Source organism: Heteronotia binoei, chromosome 12 (genome assembly GCF_032191835.1).
Source record: "Heteronotia binoei isolate CCM8104 ecotype False Entrance Well chromosome 12, APGP_CSIRO_Hbin_v1, whole genome shotgun sequence".
In the NCBI taxonomy this organism is placed as follows: Eukaryota; Metazoa; Chordata; class Lepidosauria; order Squamata; family Gekkonidae; genus Heteronotia; species Heteronotia binoei.
The window spans coordinates 30247159-30273166 of NC_083234.1; the positions used below are offsets into that span (position 1 = coordinate 30247159).

The window sequence follows — 26008 nt, forward strand, 5'->3', positions numbered from 1 at the left end:
CGTGAGTCTTTGTGAGTTTCTTTTTTCTATATGCAGTCCATTCTCTTCAGTCTGAAGCATATCAAAAGCTATGGCCACTGAACGACATCTTCTCCTGAAAAGGAAGAGAGGGATTTGGATTTCTGGCCCAGGAACTGCTCATAAGCCATTATTTATTTATGTGGATATTTTTCTCCCAGTGGAAACTCAGAGCAACAGCACTGCTGTCCTCTCCTTCATTTTGTCCTCACTCTGTTAGGCTGAGAAAGAGTGTCTGGCCAAAGGTTACCCAATGAGCTTCCTTGGCAGAGTGTGCATTTGAACCTGGTTCTCCCAGGTCATTTTCCTGCACCACAACCACTACACCACAATGGCTATCAAATGCCTGTGTCTGTCATGTTGGGTCAAATTCATTTCAGGTTTGAAGGGCCTAGGCAAGACAGTGCTTAAAGGCCCTTTTGTACCCAGCATTAGGCTCTTCCCACTACCTACATGCTCCTCACCTGCCTTTCCATTCTCCTACCTAATTTTGAGGTTGCCTATCTACCACCTATGGTCAGAGCTGCCCACATCACTTGCATGCCTTTCCCTCAACTATGGGGACATGCAGGAGTCAGGTGATGACATAATTAAGTCACTACCTGGCAGCCAATGGGGTGGAATGAAAAAATCACTGCTCAGCAAAAGCATGGCATCACTTCCAGGGCAAACCTTGCCTAATATGGCAATGCAGACAACATAACTGCAAATATCTTCTTGATAGACCTTGATTGTTAAGAAGGTGGTCCAAGAACCTATCTGGGTTTAGAGGAAGTGATCTCCGAGCTGAAGCAAGGTGGTAGAAAGAATAGTTTAGATTCTCTCTGAAGTGGATAGAGAAATGGACAGACAGGAACAGAAATGGGGACTGTGTAAAATATGACTGTGTACCCTAGATAATAGCAGCCAAGCCAACGAGCATCTTAGGGCAAGAGGAGCTCGCTCATCTCTCACAGCACTGAGACAATGTGGAAATATTAACTGTGCTGGTTTGGTGGAGCAATATGACTGACACACATAGAACGAAGGCAGATTCATAGTGATGTCTACTTAATATCATTCTGAGACATGAGGAGAAATAACCAAGTATCACACCAGGTTCATTCTCCCTACTCACTCATATCACTTGAGGCTAGGAGATGGGGTTGCTTCAGCCTCTTTTCTCTCACCTTCAAGGTGAAGAATTATCTTCCTTGCCATCATGATGACAAAGTGTCATCCGTTTAAAAGTGTGACAGATGTGGTCAGAGCACATTTGTAATGTACTAAGGCCTATAGGAAGGAATGTACAAACCACTTCCACCACACTTTGCACCCTTATTTCTGTTGTGAGCTTTCCCCCCACAAAACTTGGGGACATTTGGTTGGGGACAGGAAAACAGAGGAGGGGATTGTCAAGGTCACAACTCCTCAGCCTTGCCCTTATAAGCCTTTCCATCCATTTCCAGATAATCTCAAGAGTTTCGATACACCCCACATTTAATTAAGAGGCAGCTATAAAAAGTCTAGTGGATTAAAGTGTTCAGCAGTGACTTTTCCAGCTGCAGTTGAATTGTTGAATCCCAATGGCCTTGCTGTTTGTCTTGTGCCTGAATGCTGCTGTAGGTGCAGGTAAGAGATGAAGATAAGGGGATTTAATTGGTGTCTTCTGGCAAATAAGTTATATATAAATTTTCACCCTTTTGCAAAGCTGTAATAGCAAAGCTGCTGTCCTGCTGAGATTTTCTGTTAATGGAACAGTTACCATTATCCACTTCCAAAGGACCTCAGACTCAAGGTCAGCTGCAACATCCCTAATACTCTCTCATCTTGTTTTATGGAGAGGCACCTAAACTAGGAAGCTGAGTAATACATAACATTAGATTTTGTTAGATCCAGATGGGCAGCCTTGTTGGTCTGAAGCAGTAGAACAAAGTAGGAGTCCAGTAACACCTTTAAGACCAACAAAGTTTTATTCAGAATGTAAGCTTTCATACGCATGCATACTTCTTCAGATGAGGGGATGGGGTACAGTGAGCAGAACTACATATAGCTGGTGGGTTAAGTGTATAAAGTGATACAAAGTTAGGATCAAATGGTAAAAGAGTGTAATAAACAAATTGGAAGACCATTTGGTCAGGATAGCATTTGTGTGGGAAACCAATAAAAGTAATAAAAGTTGTTTATGGTTTATTACACTCTTTTGCCATTTGACCTTAACTTTGTATCACTTTACACTCTTAATCCACCAGCTATATATAGTTCTGCTCACTGTACCCCATTCCCTCGTCTGAAGAAGTATGCGTGCGTATGGAAGCTGACATTCTGAATAAAACTTTGTTGGTCTTAAAGGTGCTACTGGATTCCTACTTTATTAAATTTGGTTGTATTCTGAGTTTTCCCAGTTAACGTTGGCTCTTTTGCTTTGACAGCGTTCGCAGGATCCCATCTGGTTCCCGAGACATGTTTGCAGGGTCCAAAGTTCTGGTGCAAGGATGTGGCTACAGCTGCTGAATGCAGGAGGGAGCAGTGCTGCTGGGATCTTCAGAGCAGCTCTTTGTTGGTAGGAGTGAGACATTTATCCCATTTCCATCTCACATCTCTTCTTGCCATTCTATCTCCACATTTCCCACTTACAGGAAAGTTACTAACATGCATAGTTTAATAAATCTTCTGCGTTTTTGTGTATGTGTGTGTGTTAAGTGCCATCAAGCTGATCTGTGGTGACCCTATGTACTAATGTTCTCCAAACGTCCTATCGTCAACAGCTTTGCTCAAGTCTTGCAAACTGAGGATTTTGGCTTCCTTGACCGAGTCAAGCCGTTTCATGTGGGGTCCTCCTCTTTTCCTGCTGCCTTAAACTCTTCCTGGCATTATTGTTTTTTCTAGTGACCCTGGTCTTCTTATAATATGTCCAAAGTACAATAGCCTCTGTTTAGTCATTCTAGTTTCTATAGAGAGTTCAGAGTTGATTCTATCTAGAACCTAATTGTCTTCTTGGCAGTCCATGATGCCCATAACACTCTCCTCCAACACCACAGTTAAAAGAAATCCACTTTCTTCCTGTCAGCTTTCTTCATTGTCCAGCTTTCACATCCATCCATAGCTATGGGGAATACTATGGCACGGATTAACTTGATCTACCCAAGATTTACCCAGCAACATCCCTTCATTTACGAATCTTTCCCAGCTCCCTATTCCTTAGTCTTTAAAAAGGTCAAGTAGTATGCTGCCTTTCTCTGCACTGTGACTGTGATGTGTCCTTAGTCCTTACCACCCTGTGTTCCCCTGAGGCTGGAGGGGGGGACTCAGGAGAGGTGTTTGCCCCATGCCACCACCTCTCCAAAAATTTTTCCCAGTGGCCTTAATAGCCAATCCACCCCCAACAGCCGCGGAGGAAAAAGCAGCTGAAGGGGTACCTGTTTTCAGTGGAGACCACAGTGCTGGGGAAGGGTTTTTGGTTGTGTGTTTTTCTTTATTCACCAGTATTTTCTTCTAGCTTACAGCCACTCTAAATGGCAGAGACTGAGAAAAACAACACCACGGTGGGGAATAATTTTTAAAAAATCCTTCCCCAGCCCTGGTGAGGATTGTGGGGCTCACATTTAGTTTTTAAAGACAGAGTGGTACAGTGGCTAAGAGCAGCAGACTGTAATCTGGAGAACCGGGTTTGGTTACCCACTCCTCTGAGTAATCTTGAGCCAGTCACAGTTCTCTCAGGACTCACCTACCTCACAAGGTGCCTGTTGTAAGGCGAGGAAGGGAATATGATTCTCAACCACTTTGAGAATCCTTAAGATAGAGAAAAGAGGGCTATAAAAACCAACTCTTCTAAAGATAAACTACTCATTGAGGGTACATTGAGCCCCCCACAGAGCTGGTCAGAGCAGACAGTATTAAAGTGAATATAGCAATAGCCTGACTTGGTGAAAGGCAGCTGTACCATCCTCTCATGAGTTGTGGAATATGATCACCATGAGGTTTTGTTTGCAGCAGTGGGAGGTGCTCTCAGAAGTGGATGAGGCTTCTGCCCCAGGGAAGAAATGCTCTATGTGCATTAAGATCATCCAGAAGCTCCAGGAATTGGCTGGAAAGGATCCAGATGAAGTAAGTTACTTACCCATTTATTTCCTCATAGTTGTTTAGTCTGTTAAACTAGGCTCTAGGGGGAAAGCAATTATCTGTTGCAAACTGAAAGCTCATAGAGTAATTCTATTGCTAAAGTGAAAGCTAAAGGCCCAATAAGCAGCTTGGATGGGGAACTTCTAGACTGCAATGAGGATGAGAGGGGAAGGTGTTAGAAATAAAAGGTATGTAACTAAAGTTGCCAACCTCCAGGTGGGCCCTGGAGATCCTGCAGAATTATAACTAATCTCCAGACTACATAGATCAGCTTCCCTGGAGAAAATGGCTGCTTTGGAAGAGGAACTTCCCTTCCCCCGCTATACCCCACTCTCCCTAGGCTCTACCCACAAAATCTCCAGCAATTCCCAGCCCACTGATGTTCAACCAATGTTCAAATTCTATACCTCAGGTGAACCTGGAGATATTGCAGGAGCTCAGATGCACTCCATTATCATCCATGTGTTTTATGCTTGTTAAAACTTGCATTTGCTCTATATTTAAAAAAAAAAACGTTTTTGTATTGTGTGTGTGTGTACTCATGCACATACATATAACCCCCCCCCCCCAGAAGTCAGGATGGCTTATTGTGACTGAACCCTACTGGGGGCCAGTGTTCCTTCTAAGCTGAGTTAGTGTGAGCTAGCTCACAGTTGTTTAGCCTCTGGCTCACACATTTTTGCCTTAGCTCAGGAAGGATGGCCCCAGAACACACTAATTTATGCAGTAGCTCACAACTTTAATGCCAGTAGCTCATGAGGTAGATTTTTTGCTCACAAGACTCCACAGTTTAGAGGGAGCATTGCTGGGGGCATGGAGGGTATTCAGAGAGGTGGCTGAATAAAGCCTTTCCCTGCCTCCTGGTATTCTAAGGTGTCCCATCCAAGTACTTGCCAGCATCAACCCTGCTTAGCTTCTGAGGTGTTAGCTTTATCATGCGCTGATGTTGAAGAGACTGGAGAAAGGAACTAGTTCCAGTGACCACAGAATTATTCAGTTTGTTCCTGGTTTAGAAATGAGAGGAGGGAGCTCTTTTTGGGGTCCCAGAGATCTCCCAGCCTGGCTCAGACCTTGATACCTTTACTACAAAGTATATCACTAATTCCTTTGCAGAGCCAGAGGAGATGTTAGTAGGGTAAAAGGAAGACAGAGGCTGGTGTGGAGGGTAAGAAAAAGCTATGGAACAAAGAGGAAAGCAATGTATTATTTGTGATAGGCATACACAGGGCTTTTTTGGCAGAAATGGCCCAGCAGGAACTTATTTGCATATTAGGTCACACCCCCTGATGTCACCATTGTTTTGCACAGGGCGGGGAGGCAATGGCAAACCACCCCGTAAAAAGTCTGCTGTGAAAACATTGTGAAAGCAATGTCACCCCAGAGTTGGAAACAACTGGTGCTTGCATAGGGGACCTTTCCTTTCCTTTTTGAGGGAAAAAAACCAGCAGGAACTCATTTGCATATTAGGCCACACACCCTGACACCAAGCCAGCTGGAACTGCATTCCTGTGTATTCCTGCTAAAAAAAAACCCACAGGGAAAATTGTCTATCTGAGTCTAAGGAGTACTGCTGTCAAAATTCTACTGTTACAGTTTTGCTGCTTCTGTTGTTGTTGCAGGAAGCAATTAATAATGCAATCCAAAAGACATGTAAGACTCTCTGCAAGCCTCTGAGTTGGGTTTGCAAAACCCTGCTGAAAAAGTTCAGAGATAAGATCAAACAGGCAATGGAGAATAGCGAGGATCCTAAAGAAATATGTGTTGACCTCAAAATGTGCCGAAGTGACTCAAGGATACTCCCAGGTAAGAGCAGGAAGCAATTCCTTTTGATCATCCTGCTGAAATGGGACACATCAAGGCATAGTTGTGCACCATTCCTTCATGGAACCTCGATCTGTGTGCAGTTGTGGGGTCCAGTGGTATACCAAATGCCCTTTGAAAGCATTGGAACAAAAGTTCAGTATCAACATGTCAGATAGCAGGGATGGGCAGAATGTAGACAGAGATCCAGGAGCAGACCACTGAGCAAATTCAGTAGACCACCCAGCAAGAAGTCCTATGGGATTGCATATGAGCAGTCATAGGACATTATGGGTCAGCATCTGGGGTAAAAAGGACACTATCTTTTTCTTCACTGTCTGAAAGGAATTATTGGGGAGGGGCTACAGCTCAGCAGAAGAGCCTCTGCTTGGCATGCAGAAGGTCCCAGGCTCAATTCCCAGTGACTCCATTACAAAGGACTAGGCAGCAGGTGAAAGACCTCTGCCTGAGACCCTGGAGAGCAGATGTCAGTCTGATGGGTCAGTGGTCTGATTGTGACCAAGCACATTCTGGGAAGCAGGAATTTTCCCAAATGATAATCAAGTAGCTTTGCAGTACACTTTGCAGGTGCTGCCTTCCTGACCATAGATTGTTGTGCTCTTCTCAGAAAGAAGTTGCTGAAAACCCCTTGTGTAGTCAGGCTCACAGATACAGCCAAAGAACTAAGACTCAAGGTGCTAAATACATTCTGTCCCATTGGATTGGATTTGAGCTTTTCTCACACATGTACTGCTGGGTTTTGCATCTGGTATCTGTATGTCAGTACCTTTCCTTGTTATCTGGTCCGATGCTATGTGGTTGTTTTCAGCACCAGATTCTGCTTCTTACAGTGCTGCATAGTGATCCTGGAGACCAACACAGAGGATTTTAGATGCTTGAAGAAAATGCGAGGAGGAGAACGAATAAATAATTTAAAAGTGCTGTAAGGCTTTGACCAGTTGCTTGCCTGTGATGCCTTTTTACCTATTGGTGTTGCACCAAATAAAAATGCATTGATCAATCTATCTTACTACTTATTTTGTGTAAAACATGCGTGCGCTCTAGGAAAGGAAATAGATATGCACAGTACAAAATTCTTAGTTCCATAACAACTAGATTCTAGTATCCTGTGTTCTCTGGTCTCCAGTTGAACATGTTATGGTTCCTTTGCCTTTCTACTTTTACCCCATCATATAAAATGCACATTTATTGCAAGATTGGTGACTTATCAATGTGCATAGATAAGGAGATAGCCTACCCATTGCTCTGTTCTGGTGTCTGTAAAGAAAAAGAATTTTTGAGTCCAACAGAGGCAGGGCTTTTTTGGAGCAGAAACGCACAGGAATGCAGTTCCTGCTGGCTTGGTGTCAGGGGTATGGCCTAATATGCAAATGAGTTCATGTTGGGCTTTTTCTACAAAAAAAATCCCTTGATAGAGCTATACAGCAGCAGACTTGGGATTCAGGATCATTCTAGAGATCTGATGGGATGGTGAATTTGTTCCCCATTTGAATGCCTCTTTGTCTCCTGCTGGGATCTACTAGTATGTTTGCAAGTACAGACAAACAAAATAATACCTAGAACAGTTAGATTCCAGTAGCACCATAGAAGCCAACAAGATTTGGGGGTTATAAGCTTTTGAGAGACAAAGCTCCCTTCACCAGATACTACATCGGGGAGGTTTAACTCCTGAAAGCTCATACACTGAAAATCTTGTTGGCTTCTAAGGTGCCACTGGACTAACACTTTGCTGTTCTATAACTGCCCCTGGAAGTTCTTGCTATAACAATATTGTTGTTGTTTTTTAAAAAAGGTAGGTAGCTCACTTGGCAGAAAGGACAAAATTGATGGTTGATCCAACTTTTTGGTATGTACATTTGTCACGCAAGTTGTGATGAAGGGTAAGAGCTGGGCTTCTATCCCAGTGGCAGAACCTGCTGTGAGAGCTCTTTAAGTGGCACATCTATAAGCTTTGTGTGTGCCTGTTACTCAGCATAAAGGTTATGACCCCTACCCGTCCTTTCAGTTCTACAGTTCCCACATACTATGGTTCCTTCAGCAGTGTGTGAGCACAGGTTCCCCCTAGATTCAATTTTATTCCTCATACTGAGTTTCAGGCAATCAGTTCCACTCCTCCATAGACAGATGTCTGATTCCCATGGATGGCCCAACCATGTGGATCAAAACATCTGCACAATGGGGCTGCCAAAGCTGAGTAAGGGTAGATGTTTCTGAAAATCTGGGAGAACGCTCAGTTTTATAAATGTTTAAATTAAAAATGTGGGGAGGAAAATGAATAAAAAATTTAAATGTGCCAATATCTTGCATGGCTACCTCATGAGATCTTGGTAGTCATTTTAGAATGCTCAAGCAATTACATTGTTGATCTGATATAGTCTCTGGTTGCCTAAAGAACCTAAAATGGCTGCCAAGGTCTCAATAATTTCATTTTGAAACTAAAGAGAAAAATTAGAACAGAACAGCGTGACAGAAAGAAAATAGAGCACAGATGGGGAAGATGAGGGCCTGAGAGGGAAAGGACATTCCACTCCTTTGTGAGTCCTCATGGATTCTCCACTTCTCTCTCTCTTTTACACGCACACACACACACACACACACAGTCATCTATCTGTCTGTCTGTCATCTATCCTTTTTTAAGTGCCATATGTATGTGTACTTATTTTGTCATTAATTTGTTGCCTTACTAATTAAAATGGACATCTTTGTAGAGGTTTGAGGGGGCCTGGATTGGGGCATAGTTTCTAGCCAATCAGTACTGCTCACAGCCAACTTCTGCTGTAAACCTGCAGAACCATTTTGTTTAAGGATTTTGAATCTGGATAGAAAAGGAACAAGCCAATCAAATACAGTGAGTCTTTCCAGATCTGCCCTGTCGTAAAAAATATTACAACCATCTTCACCCATGCATTCCCTTTCATCCTACGTTCATAATTAGAGGCTTATTCTCTCCTCATTGGGGCTTTTATTTGCAGAAGACTTAGCAATGTATTGTGCTGATTGCCTTGGTAGGCACTAGTCACCACATCCTGGGTATTTTTGCCAGTGTTCTTCTCTCAGTCTTCCTTCTCATCACCATGTGTGATGATATAACATAGAGATTTGTAATCAATGTTCCCAGCCACATCAATGGGAGCTAGCGCAAACATTTGTTCCACCTAGAAAGAAAGAAATACAGGAAGAGGGTAACAATATGAAATCACTCATAACCAATACTCCCTTTATGCTATGGAGCAGGGGTGGGGAACGTCAGGTCCGAGGGCCGGAGATCATTAGGTCTGGCCCTCAGAGATAACTGGACCGAGCCCCACCCCCTCTCTCTTGTGGGCATTGTGAAGGACTGCTGCTGGGGTATGTGGGTGCCTTTAAAGGTCTGCTGGGAGCAGCTGAAGGGAGGGAGGGAGGGAGGGAGGGAGGGCTGGCAGGGTTGGGGGGTGGGAGCCAGCTACCACCAGTTCAGTTATCCAAGATGGTGTGGCCTAATATGCTAATGTGTGTGACCTAATATGCTAATATTAGGGGTTGTGGTCTAATATGTCTGGACCTAGGGATTTGCCTAGGGCAGCAGACCGGTGTGTGTGTGAGCTGAGTTAGGCTCTCCCCATGTGACTTCAAACAGAAAAACAATATTTGCATTAATTTTGCCAGCCAGAATCGTTCTCCCTCGGCAGAGCACTGTTTTTTAAGTTAATAATTTTGTATGACCCATGAATGATGCTATAAATATCCAAATGACCCTTGGCAGAAGAAAAGTTCTCCACCCCTGCTGTGGAGTCTTGTGAGCAAAAATTCTACTTTGTGAGCTACTGGCATTAAAGTTGTGAGCTACTGCATAAATTAGTGTGCTGAGCTCCCCCCCCCCACCTTCCCTAGGCTCCACCCCTAAATCTGCAGGAATTTCCCAACCTGGAGTTGGCAACCCTATTCAAAGTTGACATTTTAAGAGGTCTGGTTGAGAAGAGAGGCTTTGTTTAGCTCACAAAAAGAAGATTCCAGTTATCAGGGAATGGGGATTTTTAGACGGGATGCAAGGGAAATTCTGGTTATTGGTTCATCAAGAATGGTTACCTCACCTCCTCAGCAGAGAACTTGTCTGCCTGCGTTAGTAGGAGTTGTTTAAACCTGGAAACCAAGGGTTTTTTTAAAGTTAGTGTTTAGAATTCACCCAAATTTCAGATTTGTTTCTGCTAGGCAAACCTGAGTCTGTGTATTCCAGTTGCCCTTCTTCATCAGGGACAAAGCCTCTTTTATAGTCCCTTTCCCTGATGGAGCACTGTGTTAGATTTTTTCCCCCCTATTTTAGTTTTTGGGGATGTCTTATTAAAACTTTGTCACTGTGAATTCATAAAATTGTTGTCATTCTGCTCCCTACTTGGTTTCTCTAGAAGTTAAATCTCTGAGAGGAGTACATGAATGTATCTTTTATTTCATTGCCATGTTGGCAGATTTGTGCACAAAGTGCACTAAGGCACCATGCAATGCCATTTCATACTCTTCAGCCACTGAAATATATTTTGAATGATGCCTTAGCATTCAAAATATTGTAGGACCATTACAATTTTTTCGGGGTAGATTTTCAGCCAAAAGAAAACACACCACTTTGGCTTTTAAATTTGTAGAACACAGGCTACTGAAGAGTAAATGATGCAACAGTAAAGAGAGGATGGAGATGTCAGAATTACTCTTGGTTGAGATAACTTTGTTCCTGTTTTAATCTCTGAAGTGTTAACAGGTATGGACATACTCGCTAACCTCCAGGTGGCACCTGGAGATCTCCCACTATTACAATTGATCTCCAGATGACCAAGATCAGTTCCCTGAAGAAAATGGCTACCTTGGAGGGTAGACTCTATGGCATTAGACCTTGCTGGGGTCTCCCCTCCCTTCCCAAACTCCACCCTCCCCATCCTTCACTATCTAATCTCCAGGTACTTCCCAACCTGGAGCTGACAACCCTAAAATCTCCAGTGATTAAGGAATGAAGTATGTGCCTAATATGGTCTACAGGGTGAGGGTCAGAGCCCTACTGGCTGCACCAAGAAAGGAGATAGCATTTGTGCTTACTCATCTTTGTTGATATAACCTGTTCCATTGGAGTCAAAGAGCTTGAAGGCAGCAAGGATTGATTCTTCTGGGTCAGTCCCTGTGGAGAAGAACAGAAAGATTGTTCAGGATGCACTAGCCTCACCAGGTAATGGAGGCCCCTTTTCATCAGGAAATCAGGCTATCATCGTTAGTTGAGAAGGTAGCTTTGAGCCCAAGGTGGGGGGAAACAGTGACTGATGCTGAAGGTCACCAAGGCAGATCCCCTGCCTTCCAACATTTCAACACTGAAAATAAGGCCATGTTTGTAACAACTCTACTTCAAACCAAGGATCACTTTCCTAAGCTGGTGTGCTGTACTAGTTAGAGTGATGGGGTAAGAGAACCAGTTTGGTATAGTGGCTAAGAGTGTTGGACTCTGATCTGGAGAACCAGGTTTGATTTCCCACTCTCCACAAGCAGCCAGCTGGGTGACAGTTACTTTCTCTCAGAACTCTCTCAGCCTCACCTACCTCACAGGGTGATGGTTGTGGGGAGAGGAAGGGAAGGTGATTGTAAGCTCCTCTCCTTCGGGAAGTGAAGGGTGGGGTATAAAAACCAATTCTTCTTCTTCTTAGGATCTGGGAGACCGTGGTTCAAACACTGACTCTTTCTGTGGAATCTCACTGGTAGGAATGCTAAGCTCCATGTAGGGCCTGGGGATTACAACCTGTCTCCAACCTACAAAGATCAGTTCCTCTAGGGAAAATGACTGCTTTGGAGGGTGGATTCCATTGCATTATCCCCTGCTGAGGTTCCTCCCTGCCCTGCCCAGGCTCCACCCCCAAATCTCAGGGAATTTCCCAACCCAAAGTTGGTGACTTTACTCACTGAGTGACCTTAGGCCAGTCAGTCTCTGTCAGCCTAATTTACTTCACAAAGTCATTGTGAGGATAAAATGGAGGAGGGAAGAGCATTGTAAGTTGCTTTGTGTTCCCATTGGGGAGAAAAGCAGGGTATAAATAGCTAAATAAATAAAAGCTGTTCCTCCTCTTCTACTATGCACTGTTGAAACTAAGCTGCTCATCACCTGCTCTCTGTTGGATGTATTCATTCTACAATGATCTGTCTTGAAATGTTAAAAGTCAGAAGGGTGAAAGTTCTTCTAGCTAAAGATACACTAGTAAACTATATTTTCCGTTATACGTTGCCAGCAATTTAGGACATGGCACAGTTTAGAAACAGCAGTCTGTGTGTGCACTGTGCTTAAGTGTTCAGGAACATGGCATTTACATGTGTGAGTGTGTACACTAGCAATGAGATGTAGCCATCTACCCACTCAGAGATTTAACCCTAGAGGCACTAGGGTTCTGACCTGTGAGGAAAGATGGCAGCAGCAAAATATACAGTGATTTTCTGTGGTCCGGATTCTGTTTTGGAAAGGCCAGGGTGGCACTAAGTAACTCACCATTCAGTTTCTCTCCAAAGAGGGTTAAAAAGACTGTGAAATTAATTGGCCCTTTCCCTTCCTTCAGCATCTCTTCCAGCTCCTCATCCTTCACATTCATTTTTCCTGTGGAGAAAGCAGGCACCCAGTAAAAACTCATTTTCGAAATGGATGAAGCCTTTAACATTTCCTGTCATGGGTGGCCATCACCATCCAAAGACATATGAGATCTTGTGCTCTTGCAAATAACTATATAGCCCAACATCATGGGTTTGTCCCTTTTAGGGATGCCAGCCTCCAGGTGGGGCCTGGGGATCCCTTAGAATTACAGCTCATCTCCACACTACAGAAATTGGGTCCTCTGGAGAAAATGGCTGCTCTAGAGGGTGGAATCTGTGGCATTGTGCCCCACTGAGGTCCCTGTCCTCCCCAGGCACCTTTCCCAAACATCCAAGAGTTTCCCAGGCTGGCAACATTATTCCCCCATCCCCTGCCAGTAGCCGGGGGGGGGGGGGACCTGGCAGCTTTAGTCCCTTTAGATGATCCTGTAATCTTCAAAAGTGAAGCATCAGCTTACCCTGCCCCCTGCCAACTGCATGAGGTGGGCCCTGAATATCTGCTTCAAAGTCCAGCCCTGAGAGCATCACTGGCCTCATTCCAGGAAGGTAAATCAATAAGACAAGATATTGAAGATGAAGAAGATATTGGATTTATATCCCGCCCTCCACTCCGAAGAGTCTCAGAGCAGCTCACAATCTCCTTTACCTTCCTCCCCCACAACAGACACCCTGTGACAAGAGCCCGGTGCCTTGATATTAGATATGCACAGAGGAAGAGCCGCAGCGTCTATATCAAGGAATCTCCAAGCTGTCATGTTAAGAGTTTCTATACACTGTTCTTCCTATCCCGTGGGAAATATAAATTACATCTGACACAATGTGCTATTCCTCTCCGCCACCCCCCCGTGATCATTACCTCTCTCTAATGGGAGGGTATATAGATCCTTTTTCAGAGGGGTACTTAAACACATTTTAATCGCTTATGTATGGTGTAGTTGGATTAGTGTCTAGACTAAAATAGGAATTCCCACTTTGTGCTATGGAAACTTGCTGGGTGACCTTGCTTGGGCCAGTCGCACTGTCTCAGTCTAACCCACTTCACAAGGTAGTCATGAGGATAAAATGGAGGAGAGGTCCCCACTGGGGAGAAAGGAGGAGTATAAATTAATTCAATAGATAACTAAGTGCATCCAGCTTGGCTAGGGCCAGAATCTATACCTGAACCTGGAATTCTGCCCTTTACATGGGAAAACCTAACTAGGCATGTGTATGACCTGGGTGACTCCATCTTTGTTACATGCTGGTGCTTAGTTGCCTTGAGTCTCAACGTTGATTGGCCAGTACCAAGAGGCTCTCTCTCCTGCTTGCTAGCAGCACTTATCTTCAGTGCCTGGGTGGCTTCTTCCCCCACTGGAAGTCAGCCTGGCTCATTCAAGTGTTTGGGATAACTTAATCATTCTTTGACTCGTAGTCAGCATTTATAGCATAAGACATGTCATTTTAGTCATGCCTGTAGTCTTGACTGGCTAAGTTTCACTCTGTGTGTGCATGCATACTTGAGGCCCTGCTGATCAAAACTTAGCTTTCGTCTTCTGTGACTTTGACATTATTAAAGATCTGTTTGTAAGTAAACCTGAATTGTTTGTATTGTTTCTTTGGGTATTTCTGAGAACTTATGGAGCCCTTGGCCAGGTTCCATAACAGTATGATACTAGGAGAATCATGAGCAGACATTTCCAGGGTTGTGAAGGGAGAAATATCTGTGCAGGAGCCCTGTTCAGACTGGAGCCATAATGCAAGAGAGAAGGGTTTAACCCTTTTCTGCCACTATGGGTTCATCAAATGAAGATCCCCCTTCCTGCACTATTATTAGCCCTGAAAGGGAAAACAAATGTAAGCAATGATCCATTCTCTTCCAGTAATAACAGCCATGTGGATGTAAAAGGTTAAAACTCCTTCTCTTCCCAATTTCCACAGCCTGAATATGAATTACAGTCATGCATGGATCTGAATTCATACAGAATGCCATTTCCTAACAACTGTACTCACTCACCAAGTTGGCCATATGTTTCTTTCAAGTCTGATTTGCTGATAATACCATCACGGTTCTGATCAATGCAGCTGAATGCCTTGGGGAAAGATAAACATATTTATTATTTGGAGTTCCATTCCTTTGTCCAGCAGTTTCCTGTTGGGGCCTCCCTTTGATGTTCGTTTTGAAGAATGCTTTCTTGCAGCCAGCAAATTGAAATGCTTTCCAAAATGTTTCTGAATGGTAACACTATTTTATCAGCCTCAATGGCATGATTATTTGCAGAATAGCCTTTACCACATTGGACTATATGTTTTTTTCTTTGTTTCAAAAGTATTTTGAGTACCTCAAACACCTTGGATCATAACATTGTGTGTGCTTTGAGGGGGACTGACTTACATGTGCAACCCAGTTTTGCTTCTCTCCTGTCTAATCTTCCTCCAGGGTTATAGATGGGCAAAAAGAACTTACCTGTGTGATGTTGCATGCACCCACTGGGCCACTGTACCTGCACACTAGTACAACACCCACTTGTGCTATGGATCCTTGGGATGCTAACATTATAAGCATAGTAGCCAAACATGATATTGGGTCATGCAGCATTGCATAGGTAAGGTTTTCAGGCCCACTGGTGGTGCCGTGTTTAAATCTTGTCTAAGAACAAATTCCAATGGCTATTTTTATATGTTGATGTCAGCACATGTCTTTCCTTCACCACAAATCATTCCCCAACACTTCCAGGCTGGAGGACAGAAATAATTCTTCACTCAACAAGTAATTAAATTTTGACATTCACTACCACTACATAGATGGCTTTAAAAGGGAATTAGATAGACTTGTGGAAAATAAGTCCAATAGATACCAGCCTGCCATGATGATTAAAAGAAGCTTCCGCAACTCGGCACTGTAAATATCTTAGCCAGAGTATGTTGTAGTGCTTACAGAGTTGGACTAGGACAGGGGTAGCCAAACTTGCTTAATATAAGAGCCACGAAGAATAAACATCAAATGTCTGAGAGCCACAAGACAGGAAGGAAGGAAGGAAGGAAGGAAGGAAGGAAGGAAGGAAGGAAGGAAGGAAGGAAGGAAGGAAGGAAGGAAGGAAGGAAGGAAGGAAGGAAGGAAGGAAGGGGAGAGGTGGAAAGAAAGCATCTTTAAATACATTCTCCAAGCTGCCAGCTGGCTTGGCTTGGAGAAGTGATTTAAAGAGAGAAATGTCTTCTCCAAGCCAGCTGACAGGGTGGTGGGGGCTTTGAGAGCCACATATGTGTGAAAGAGCCACATGTTCCTGAGCCACAGTTTGGCCACCCCTGGACTAGGATCTGGGATCAGGCATGGAAGTTTGCTGCGTGAACAAAGGTCAGTCACACATTTTCAGCCTAATCTACCTCACAGGGTTATTGTGAGGAAAAATTAAGGAGAGGAGAAATATATGTCTGAATACAAATACCAAGAGGCAACATCAAGCAAGGCCTTGGCTTCCAAGCCCAGTTTGTGGACCTCCAGGGCATCAGGGTTGGCCACTGTGGTAAGGATGCTGGACTTGATGAACTACAGGCCTAGAAGGCACCTTGAATGTTAGAGTTGCCAAGTCCAATTAAAGAAATAGTTGGGGACTCTGGGGATGGAGCCAGGAGACTTTGGGGGTGGAGTCAGGAGACATTGGGGATGGAGCCAGAAGCAAGATTGTGACAAGCATAACTGAACTCCAGGGAGAGTTCTGGCCATCACATTTAAAGGGACTGCACACCTTTTAAATGTCTTCCCTCCATTGGAAATAATGAAAGATAGGGACACCTTCTTTTGGGGCTCATAGAATTGGACCCCCTGGTCCAATCCATTTGAAACTTAGAGGGTGTTTTGAGGAGAGGTACCCAATGCTATGCTGCAATTTTGGTACCTCTACCTAAAAAAACAGCCCTCCCCCAGGGCCCCAGATACCTGCAGATCAATTCTCCATTATACCCTATGGGAAGTGGTCTCCATAGGGAATAATGGAGTACCCAGCAGACATCTCCCCTCCCCTTCTGATGACTCTGAAGTGGGGGGAGGGCCTCCAAACCAGGGGATCCCCTGTCCCCATCTGGGGATTAAGCATTACAAAAAAGTCACACGGAAAGGAAGAATGAAGAGAATGCCAACAGGCTCCGTGTAAAATCAGCTTTTCAATATGATTATCCAAACACTAATACCAACGTCTTAAAAAAAGTCTCAGCAACATTTTCTTCATGTAAATCCAGTTTATTTTACCACAAAGCAATCAGTCTTGGAAAGGTGTGGATTGGTCCGAATTCATATACCATACATCCACTATGTCAGTTTATTTCTTTTAGCTGCATATATATATTATATTCACAACAGATTAATTAATAATGAGACAGGTTCAATCGATTTTACTTTTCCTGTTTCGCTTCCACGCTTTATCTCAGCCCAAAACACAACTCCTTCCTTTTACTATTGCTTCACTCTCATCTTCAGTAGAATCAACAAGATGAGAGTGAAGCGATAGTAAAAGGAAGGAGTTGTGTTTTGTAAAGTGATAAGCTTTGGGCTGAGATAAAGCATGGAAGTGAAACAGGAAAAGTAAAATCGATTGAACCTATCGCATTATTGATTATTCTGCTGTGAATATAATATATATATGCAGCTAAAGGAAATAAACAGACATAGTGGATGTATGGTATATGAATTTGGGCCAATCCACACCTTTCCAAGGCTGACTGCTTTGTGGTAAAATAAATTGGATTTACATGAAGAAAATGTTGCTGAGACTTTTTGTAAGACATTAGTATTAGTTTTTGATAATCATATTGAAAAGCTGATTTTACATGGAGCCTTTGGCATCCTCTTTATCCCACCTGGGTATTGGCAACCCTACTGTATGTTCTTATTAGGATTTCCAGGTCCCTCCTGGCAACCAGTACGGTATGAGGAGGACTTATCAAGAATGGGAGGGGGGCCCAGCCAACATTGCAATGCGTCTACATCACTTCTGATGTGACCCAGAAGTTACATCATCATGCAACAATACTGGCGTAATGCTATGGTATTTGGGCAAAAGCTCTACGGTAAATTTGGCTTCTACCATAGAGTTTTTGCCCAGATACCAGAGTGTCTCCCCAATGTTGTTGATGTGATGACAGCACTTCCAGGTCTTGTTGGAAGTGATGTAGACATGTCAACTGGGCCTCACACTTTTTTCAAGTAAGCCCCCTCTCCACAGCTAACTGATCAGCGATGGGGCAGTGGGGGACCTCCATCTAGGGTTGCCAAATCCAATTCAAGAAATATCTGGGGACTTTGGGGGTGGAGCCAGGAGACCTTGGGGGTGGAGTCAGGAGCAATGTTGTGATAAGCATAACTGAACTCCAAAGGGGGTTCTGGCCATCACATTTAAAGGGACTGCATACCTTTTAAATGCCTTCCCTCCTCTGGAAATAATGAAGGATAGGGGCAGCTTCTTTTGAGGCTCATAGAATTGGACCCCCTGGTCCAATCCTTTTGAAGCCTGGAGGGTGTTTTGAGGAGAGGCGCTAGATGCTATGTTGAAAATTTTGTGCCTTTACCTCAAAAAACAGCCTCCCCAGAGCCCCAGATACTCGTGGATCAATTCTCCATTATACCCTATGGGAATCAGTCTCCATAGGGAATGGAGTGTCCAGCAGACATTTCCCTTCCCCCACCCCCACTTTCTGATGACCCTGAAGTGAGGGGAGGGCCTCCAAACCAGGGATCTCCTGTCCCCACCTGGGGATTGGCAACCATACCTCCACCACCAATGGAGGTGGGGGGGTCTGGCAACCCTATTTTTTAGGCTACGAGGCTTCCATTACCTCTCATTTTAGAAATAATCAACTGGTAAATGACCCCTAAGAACCCACCTTTGTCAAAGGCTTTCATTGGATGCATTCTGAATTAATTTCCTCTGCTTTCTGTTTAAAAGTGGAGAACAGGCCTCAGCCTAAGACTCCCTCACCTCCTTGAACTCCTGGATCTGAGACTGTTCAAACATGGAGAAGACATTGGAAGAGCCCCTCTGCTGACGCTTTGCAGCTGCTTTGCTTCGAGTCCCAGCTTTTCTGCTAGCCTGGGGGGGAAAAGTCACTGGTTAAAGTACTGGAGATTCTGTTGTCCTGGATCCTAGCCAATCAACATGAAAAGGATCTTGATGTTGTAACTCAAAGGACGCGTCCCTTATGTTGGCGTGAGCAACTCAGCATGCATGCCAGAACACTGGTGGGCACTATATCACTCTAATGGTGTATTGGTGTTATCGCCTTGAATGGGATGCCTCTCTTTGTTTTAACCTGGGCGCTGCCCTCTGACCCTTTCTCTTTCTCTCTTCTCTGACCTTCCATGGAGACACATGTTTCTACATGTCTCTCCTGCTGGTACAGTGCCCATACACCTTATGTCAAATCAACTGGCCATTTGTAAAAGGGAAAGTACTCTTTAGATTAGGCTTCTGTCTCTTCTTTTGACTGCAACCTAACTGTGAACAGGATCTACTTGAATAAATATAAGTTTTAACCTTTTGAAATATACTTCTTGGAAGATTTATTTAATGCACTCAGTATCACACTTCTATGACTGGGCAAAACTCTACTATATTAAACAATTATCCCAATGCCTTTGCTTGGGGAGCATGCTGTTATTGTTTTTTTCTGGAAAGAAGTTATTACTTGGATCAATTTTGTATTAGAATGATCATTGATTTTTGAGGATGCTTATGTACTTTCAATGATTTACCTCTCTCTTGGAGGCTAATCAATGGTAGATGAAAATGGACCCTCTATGTTCTTAAAACATTAAAATACATTACTGCATTGGAAAGATAAAAGCTCACCTCTGGTAAACAGGGATTGAAGACCTTAAAATTCTCTCAGTATTTGAATGCAGAGCATATAGATGAAAATTGTGTGTGGACTTATTTCTAAATAGTTGGAAACTGTTTACAGAAGCTTATGTGTAGATCTGCCACCACTGTTGTTACATATTTTCGACTCTACATATGACTTTCTTTTTTGAACTTTATCAAGTTGTTAGATTTTAAGTATTTTTCCCTTGTTCTTTTTTTCTGGTTTTTCAAAGAAATATTTTTTTTAAATGAAAGGGATCTTTTCATCCCATGGGAGAGAGTGTATTATGAGCTGGTACAACAAAACAGAATTTATTGTATTATGAGCTGGTACAACAAAACAGAATTTAGACATTCTAGACAGAGCCCAAATAAATGCTATGGAGACAAAGCAGAATAAATTTTTCTCTGACTTTCTCAAAATTATTTGAACATAGAAATACCCTATGGTTCTATTTATTTGGGCATTTTTCCTTTGCTTTCCCCCATCCCAAAGGGGGTCCAGTGATGTTGATGAGCAGTAAGTCTGGGACAGACAAAACAAAGTATTTCATCTCTTGAAAGCTTAAATAACTTACAGAACTCATTCCCACAAGGAGAATGGTAGCTATTGGCTTATACCAGGGTGTCAAACATGCAGCCTGAGGGCCGAATCAGGCTCCTATCAGGCCCCCGAGCAATTGGCTCTTGTCTGCTTCTTTCTCCCTCTCTCATGCTTCCTTCTGCATCTCAGCTTGCTTTACAAGGCTTGCTTAATCACTCAGGAGCTACAGAGAAAAACCTCGATTTTCTCCATTGGTTGAAGCTCCTTCCCCTCCTGGTCACCTGGGGAGAGAGGGAAAGAGCCAGAGTTTCCTTTGCCCAGTTCCCTGAATTCCATGGGAGAGATACAAAAAAACCCAAACCTTTAAGACCAACAAGTGCTAATGTTTCAAGCATGTTTTATTTTAAGGGTTTTTTTAAAAAAAATCTTTTATTGTGTTTGTCTGTGTCCTTTAAAGTTTTTATATTTTTGCTACCTAATCTTAAATAGGTACACACATGGTCTGACCTGATGTGGCTCAGCCTGGCCTGACAACGTCTCATTTATGTCATATTTGGCCCTCATAACAAATGAGTTTGACACCCCTGGTTTAGACAGTTTCTTAAGGACCATAGATAGATTAGTGGAGAAGGGATCCACAGAGACAAGCAGATCCTTCCATTGAATTGGACTGGCTATTCATAAATTATATCTGAATATTAATGCACTATCAGAGTAATCTGAAGCAGGCCTGCTCATAAGTATGTTCTTTTTTACTCCATGAGTCTTACTCCCAGGAAATTGTGTTCTTAAGATTGCAGCATGTATAGGCAAGTTTAGCAAATGTAACCAGACTCTGAACTGAAACGGTAATAATTTTTAATTTAAAAATAAAGTAAAAATACTCTCTAGCCTATTTAGGAACAGGTATTCAGCAGAACATGTCAATTCTAACATGGTTGTCCATCATGTACTAGTGCAGTTTTTATGTTTGGACTTTGTTAATGGTAATATACTTTATGGTTTTCTTGATTAAAATAATTCAGTAGTTTAAGAAATTAGTGTTCTAACTCTGCTGCATTTTTAAGATAACCCCATTTTCCACCACCAAAAAACTATCCTGTTCAGAATTCTAAAATTATTTCATGCACATTAGCAAAATAATGAAAGCTAACACCCAAATGCAAGGTTTCCCCCCCTGGGGGAACACAGTGGAATGGGGTTTTGGAATCTCTTTGTGGAAACAAAATTATCCAAAAATGTTTAAAAATTCATGAGGAGTTTCTCCTTCCTTTCCCTCTTGAGAGTTCCGGCACCTCTTTTTCCAGAAAAAAGGCCCTGCCCAAATGAATTTGTTGGAATACCTATAAACACAGTCAATAGATGCTCTCCATTACTGGATGAGAGTCAACACAGTGTGGTGGTTAAGAGTGTAAGACTAAGTTTGGGAAGAAACAGGTTCAAATCTCTACAAAGCTATAAAGCTCACTGGGTGACCTTGGGCTGGTCACTCTGTCTCTGCTTAACCTACCTCACAGAGTTGTATGAATAAAACAGAGAATTGGAAATCTATGTAAAAATGTAACAGAGATGGATAGGAAGATAGATATTCCTTTTGCCATCAGCACCTTTACACACAATTTTTTAAAATTCCATTCACTGAAATCCCGGAGCAACTAGACTCATAGGGCAGTCCCCAACAGAGTGACACTCATTTAAGTTCATTGAAATCATTGGGCTGAGTCTGGTTTAACTCGTTCTAGGATTGCACTTGCAAGTCGCATAGTGATTGTATTAGATCTGTGGCAGAGAGCCAGGAGAGAGAGTTCGATGAAGTCACTTTCCTGCACCTGCTGCTGGAACGGCTGAGTTGTTACTTCTCCCTCTTTCCAGAGGAACTGAATGTTCTTCATATGTGGGAGGCTTTTTGCCTGTTTGGTTTTTGTTTTTGGGTATTTTATGTTTGTTCAATATTACAACATTCTGTTCTTCAATCTGTTCTTCTTTCACCCCACCCACATTGCTTCTCTTGGGTCCATTTATTTTGTGTTTTGTTTGTTAAGATTTTGAGAATTACCCCCCCCCCCTCTCCTTTTGAAATGGAATTTGTGGCATTGTACAAATGTAGTCAGCTGCTTTGAGGACCTTGATCAAAAGCAGGATGCAAGTCTAATCAGTAATGTGTAAATAAGCAACAGTATGCCACAGTAGGTATTAATTAGGAAACATTTGGAAGGTGTGACATAGTGGGAACATCACAAGACCCATGGGATTAAGTCCAAGATCAGGCTCATTCGAGTATGCTGATTTATTTTAACCGATGGTAGTTTTAAATGGCATAATTGGTCAGTGAAAGTAAAATGAACAAGAAGGGAGGGAAAGGATGCAAGGAAACAGCACCAGAACAAGTACAATCTTTGGGCACTGTTTCCCCTGCATCTCCAAAGCTGTCCCCCTTGGGTAAAAGGGACCCTTTCCTGTCACCATCTGGTCTGAAATTTAAGGCCAATCTTTCCCCAATCCTTTCTTTCTTGGATGAAGATGGAACCATTGCTGTCTGCTGTAGAGAGACTAAACAGAGGGATCCATATATCCTATGCCTTTTCACTACCTTCCTCTCTGTGGGAGACAGCTGTGGTTTAGTCTTCATTCAGAGCTGCCCAAAAGTGTGGAGGAAGAAATTTGGAAAAGCAGAAGGACTGGGTACTCACCATCTTGGAAGTCCTGTAGAACAAAGAAATTCTGGAAGGTGTCAGCTGTGGGCTTGAGCTATATCCCTCGGCTTATCTCTTTGGTGAGCTAAATCAGGAACGAGGCAGCAGGAGAAAGCCAAACTTGGCAGTCCTAGCTTTGATACTGGAAGAATGATAAAGGCCTGGGTGAGAGCCCCACATTCCAGGTTTTGTAGACAGAGGAAACTATAGCTTCTCTGAGCTAAACTGTCTATTCCAAACCTGATTGTTAGTCTCAGAACTATTGGTTTTCTACACTAACCAGTCTGGTAACTAAGGTGGGAATGAACTGCGGTGATATTGCTTTCCTGTAAATATTTTTGCTTCCTTCTCCACCATGTTTTGTGGAAATAAAATACATACCAGCAGTCTGTGCAGCTAAACCCTTTGAAGTAAATTGTCTTAGATGTACCCAGCTCTGTACAGGAACTGACTATGATTCCCCTTCTCCATTTCTAATGGCCCCAATGCCATGAATATTTGCTCCTAACGAGGGGTGGCCAAACTGCAGCTCGGGAGCCACATGTGGCTCTTTTACACATATTGTGTAGGTCTTGAAGCCACCACCACCCCATTGACCAGCTTGGATGGCATTTGTCTCTTTAAATCACTTCTCCAAGCCAAGCCAGCTGCAAGTTTGGAAAATGCATTTAAAGTTTCTTTCTTTCTTTCTTTCTTTCTTTCTTTCTTTCTTTCTTTCTTTCTTTCTTTCTTTCTTTCTTTCTTTCTTTCTTTCTTTCTTTCTTTTCCTTCCTCCCTTCCTTCCTTCCTTCCTTCCAGCTCTCAAACATCTGGCATTCATGTCTTGCAGCTCTCAAACATCTGACATTTATTCTGTGTGGCTCTTAAATTAAGCAAGTTTGGCCATCCCTGCTCCTATCCCTCTCTTCTGGCTGTGCTGCCTCCCTGTCTTATTTAAAATGCCACTCACCAGAAAGGAAACATGTGTTACTGTGAGATAGAGTATCATTTTTCTTCTCAATGTTGAACTTCAGAGAATGTACATCATAGCTCTGATATCTATAGTATTTTTAATCCTCATCTGCCTGCACTATATGGCTGGGTAGAATTAATCTGGGATTATTTGAGATTTAACAAAACCATTCCTTCCTTCCTTCCTTCCTTCCTTCCTTCCTTCCTTCCTTCCTTCCTTCCTTCCTTCCTTCCTTCCTTCCTTCCTTCCTTGTGGCTTTCAAACATCTATAGATACCAGCCCAAATATGAGAAAGAAAAAATATTTAAAGGGGGATGTAGTTATCGTAATCTACATGGATTGTCTCTGTGTACAACTCCCTAGACCAGATGCTCCTTATTACAAAGGGATCACCTTATATCTTTAAAAAGACCAGGGTGAATTCAGAGCCAGTGCTATGTTGTAGCTCAGTTGTTTGGCTGGTGAAACTTGGATTCAAATTCAGCCTTAACCATCACATAAAAGTGTGTCTTGGGAAACATAATGTTGCTCTGCCAAACTTGCCTGCCAGGATAGCGCAATATTAAAATGGGATAGCCCTGTGTATGGTACTCTGAGCTCTGCAAATACAGGACAGCTGGCGATAAATTATGCCAATGCCCAACATCCACAAAATGACTTGGCTCTCAGACTACAGCCTTGGGGCGGGGGGAAGCATCCACACATTCTCCTCCACTCATTCACTTCTAGAATTTCATCTGTTTTGGTATGATCTTTCATGAAAACCTGTAGTCCAAGCAGGTTTGCATGCTATATGACTAGAAAGGTGCATTAAAAAGCAAGAACTCCATGCACATCAGCACTATTTTGCTGTAGGTCATCTCCTCCCTGCTGCTATTTCTCTGCCTTCTGTGACAGCAGGGGCTTTTTTATTGGTTTTAAAAAAACAGTAGTTGCTATAGTGTTATAACGATATACAGGAACTAATTTTTAAAAGGCAGAAGAAAGGTCTCCAGTGACATTGGGGAGGTGGGGAAAAGCAGTCGTGGGCTGATGGTGGAGAAAAGTAGAATTCTCCCATATGAGTTCTCTGTTGACACTGCGAATGCCTCTGCATTTATAGCAGCCATGGCTGCGCAACAGGGAATCATTGCCATGCAGAAGCAACCTGTGTATTTAGCACCGTTTTTACCACTTCATAATTTTTACCACTACTTCCTCCGTAATTTGGTAGTGGTAAAATATTTTGCTTTGTGCCTAGGCAAACCTTGTTTCTTGCCCTGTAACTTTTACAGCATGTCGTACTTCATGTTGTACTTCATACTGTAGCAATACTTGATCAATACAATAAGACACAAGAAGGACAAGTGATACAATATATTTAAAAAAAAATTTATTCTTAATATTTTTAATACAAAATGCTCCTGCAGGATGGCGGGAGACAAAGGAAAAAAAGACATTATTGCAGTAAGAAGGATATCAGAGTCAAATAACAGTATGACCTGAAATCAGGAGCCTGAAGGTTCTGCCACGGGGCAGATGTTACATTTCACAAACAGAATTGTGCATGGTTTTTGTTTTTTGGCATACATACCTTGTAAATTGCCAACACAGATCTGTTTGTACTTATTACAGGGAAATAAATAACATTCCTAAGCCCTTTTCAGACATTTGATTTTGGCATTCGGATTGCACATAGCTGGAGTGTGCATGAATCACAATACATGCAATCACCATTTTATAGAAATGGGATACCATATGCTTTTTCTATGTGTGTGAAGCTTTGGCATGCGCAGACATGTTCTCTGGTAATCTGGGGTCCCGCTTGTGCAGACAGAATCTGGACATGCGTGGAAAAGACATCTACTGCTGCTCCATTCACACAGTGGTAGCCATGCAATTGGGGGGGGGGGGGGGGGTCAATGGTAGTGTGCATTCCTGTTATCTGTGGTTGGCATGCCAAAATCAAATGTCTGAAAATAGTCAATTTTTGTGCAGATCTTAACTCAATTGTGTGCTACTGTAGCTGGAGCGAAATGCAATGGAAATAGGGTGGCAGAATCATAAGATGGCATAAAGCAAAATGCAGTGGAAATGAAGTGGCAGAGTCATAAGATGGCAAAGTAGACTAGATCACTTCAGAATTCCTGATGTTAAAAAGCCGCACTTCCCTGCAGCCAGAAAACTAACAGAGCAGAAGAAGGGCTGGGTAGAACTTTTCTCTCTGATGTGCTAGTTTCTTTGGGAGGGTTTTACTTGCAGAGTGTTTTTAACAAGAGGAAAGATTCTTGCAACCTCTCCTTGCAGTAATGGTGTCCTACATTCCACCACTTCGTTCTGCTGCATATGAAATGCCTTATGACTTAGTCCAATGAGCAGTTAAAGTGTGTTGCAGCTGCTTTTTTATCTTTTACTATCAGGCCAGCTATAAATGGATGCTAGGCAGCCTTGTTACAAGGGAGGGCAGTGTTGTTTAGGGTTGCCA

The 26008-nt window shown here is 42.9% G+C and overlaps 2 protein-coding genes across 2 annotated transcripts; one reads left to right on the forward strand and one right to left on the reverse strand.

The window, feature by feature from the left end:
* The first annotated feature begins 1517 nt into the window (after positions 1-1517).
* GNLY (granulysin) lies at positions 1518-6944 on the forward strand. The gene is made up of 5 exons (XM_060251325.1): positions 1518-1629; positions 2430-2560; positions 3994-4104; positions 5739-5922; positions 6749-6944. Exons 1-5 carry the CDS (start codon positions 1584-1586, stop codon positions 6778-6780), a joined length of 504 nt encoding a protein of 167 aa, XP_060107308.1. The 5' UTR covers positions 1518-1583; the 3' UTR covers positions 6781-6944.
* A 1941-nt stretch (positions 6945-8885) lies between these two features.
* On the reverse strand, positions 8886-22733 carry MYL7 (myosin light chain 7). The gene is made up of 7 exons (XM_060250807.1): positions 22590-22733; positions 18474-18584; positions 14519-14594; positions 12428-12532; positions 11002-11080; positions 10011-10059; positions 8886-9095 (listed from the first exon to the last, which is right to left on the reverse strand). Exons 1-7 carry the CDS (start codon positions 22590-22592, stop codon positions 8994-8996), a joined length of 525 nt encoding a protein of 174 aa, XP_060106790.1. The 5' UTR covers positions 22593-22733; the 3' UTR covers positions 8886-8993.
* Between the last annotated feature and the right edge of the window lie 3275 nt (positions 22734-26008).

Bases quoted from the DNA above. Each gene is read 5' to 3' on its own strand.
- GNLY (XM_060251325.1), top strand. From the start codon at position 1,584: ATGGCCTTGCTGTTTGTCTTGTGCCTGAATGCTGCTGTAGGTGCAG. The intron at 1,630-2,429 runs GTAAGAGATGAA...TTGCTTTGACAG, and splicing joins GAATGCTGCTGTAGGTGCAG to CGTTCGCAGGATCCCATCTG. The intron at 4,105-5,738 runs GTAAGTTACTTA...TTGTTGTTGCAG, and splicing joins CTGGAAAGGATCCAGATGAA to GAAGCAATTAATAATGCAAT.
- MYL7 (XM_060250807.1), bottom strand. The intron at 11,081-12,427 runs GTGAGTTACTTA...TCTTCTCCACAG, and splicing joins CTTTGGAGAGAAACTGAATG to GGACTGACCCAGAAGAATCA. The intron at 10,060-11,001 runs GTAAGCACAAAT...CTTGGTTTCCAG, and splicing joins GGTTATATCAACAAAGATGA to GTTTAAACAACTCCTACTAA.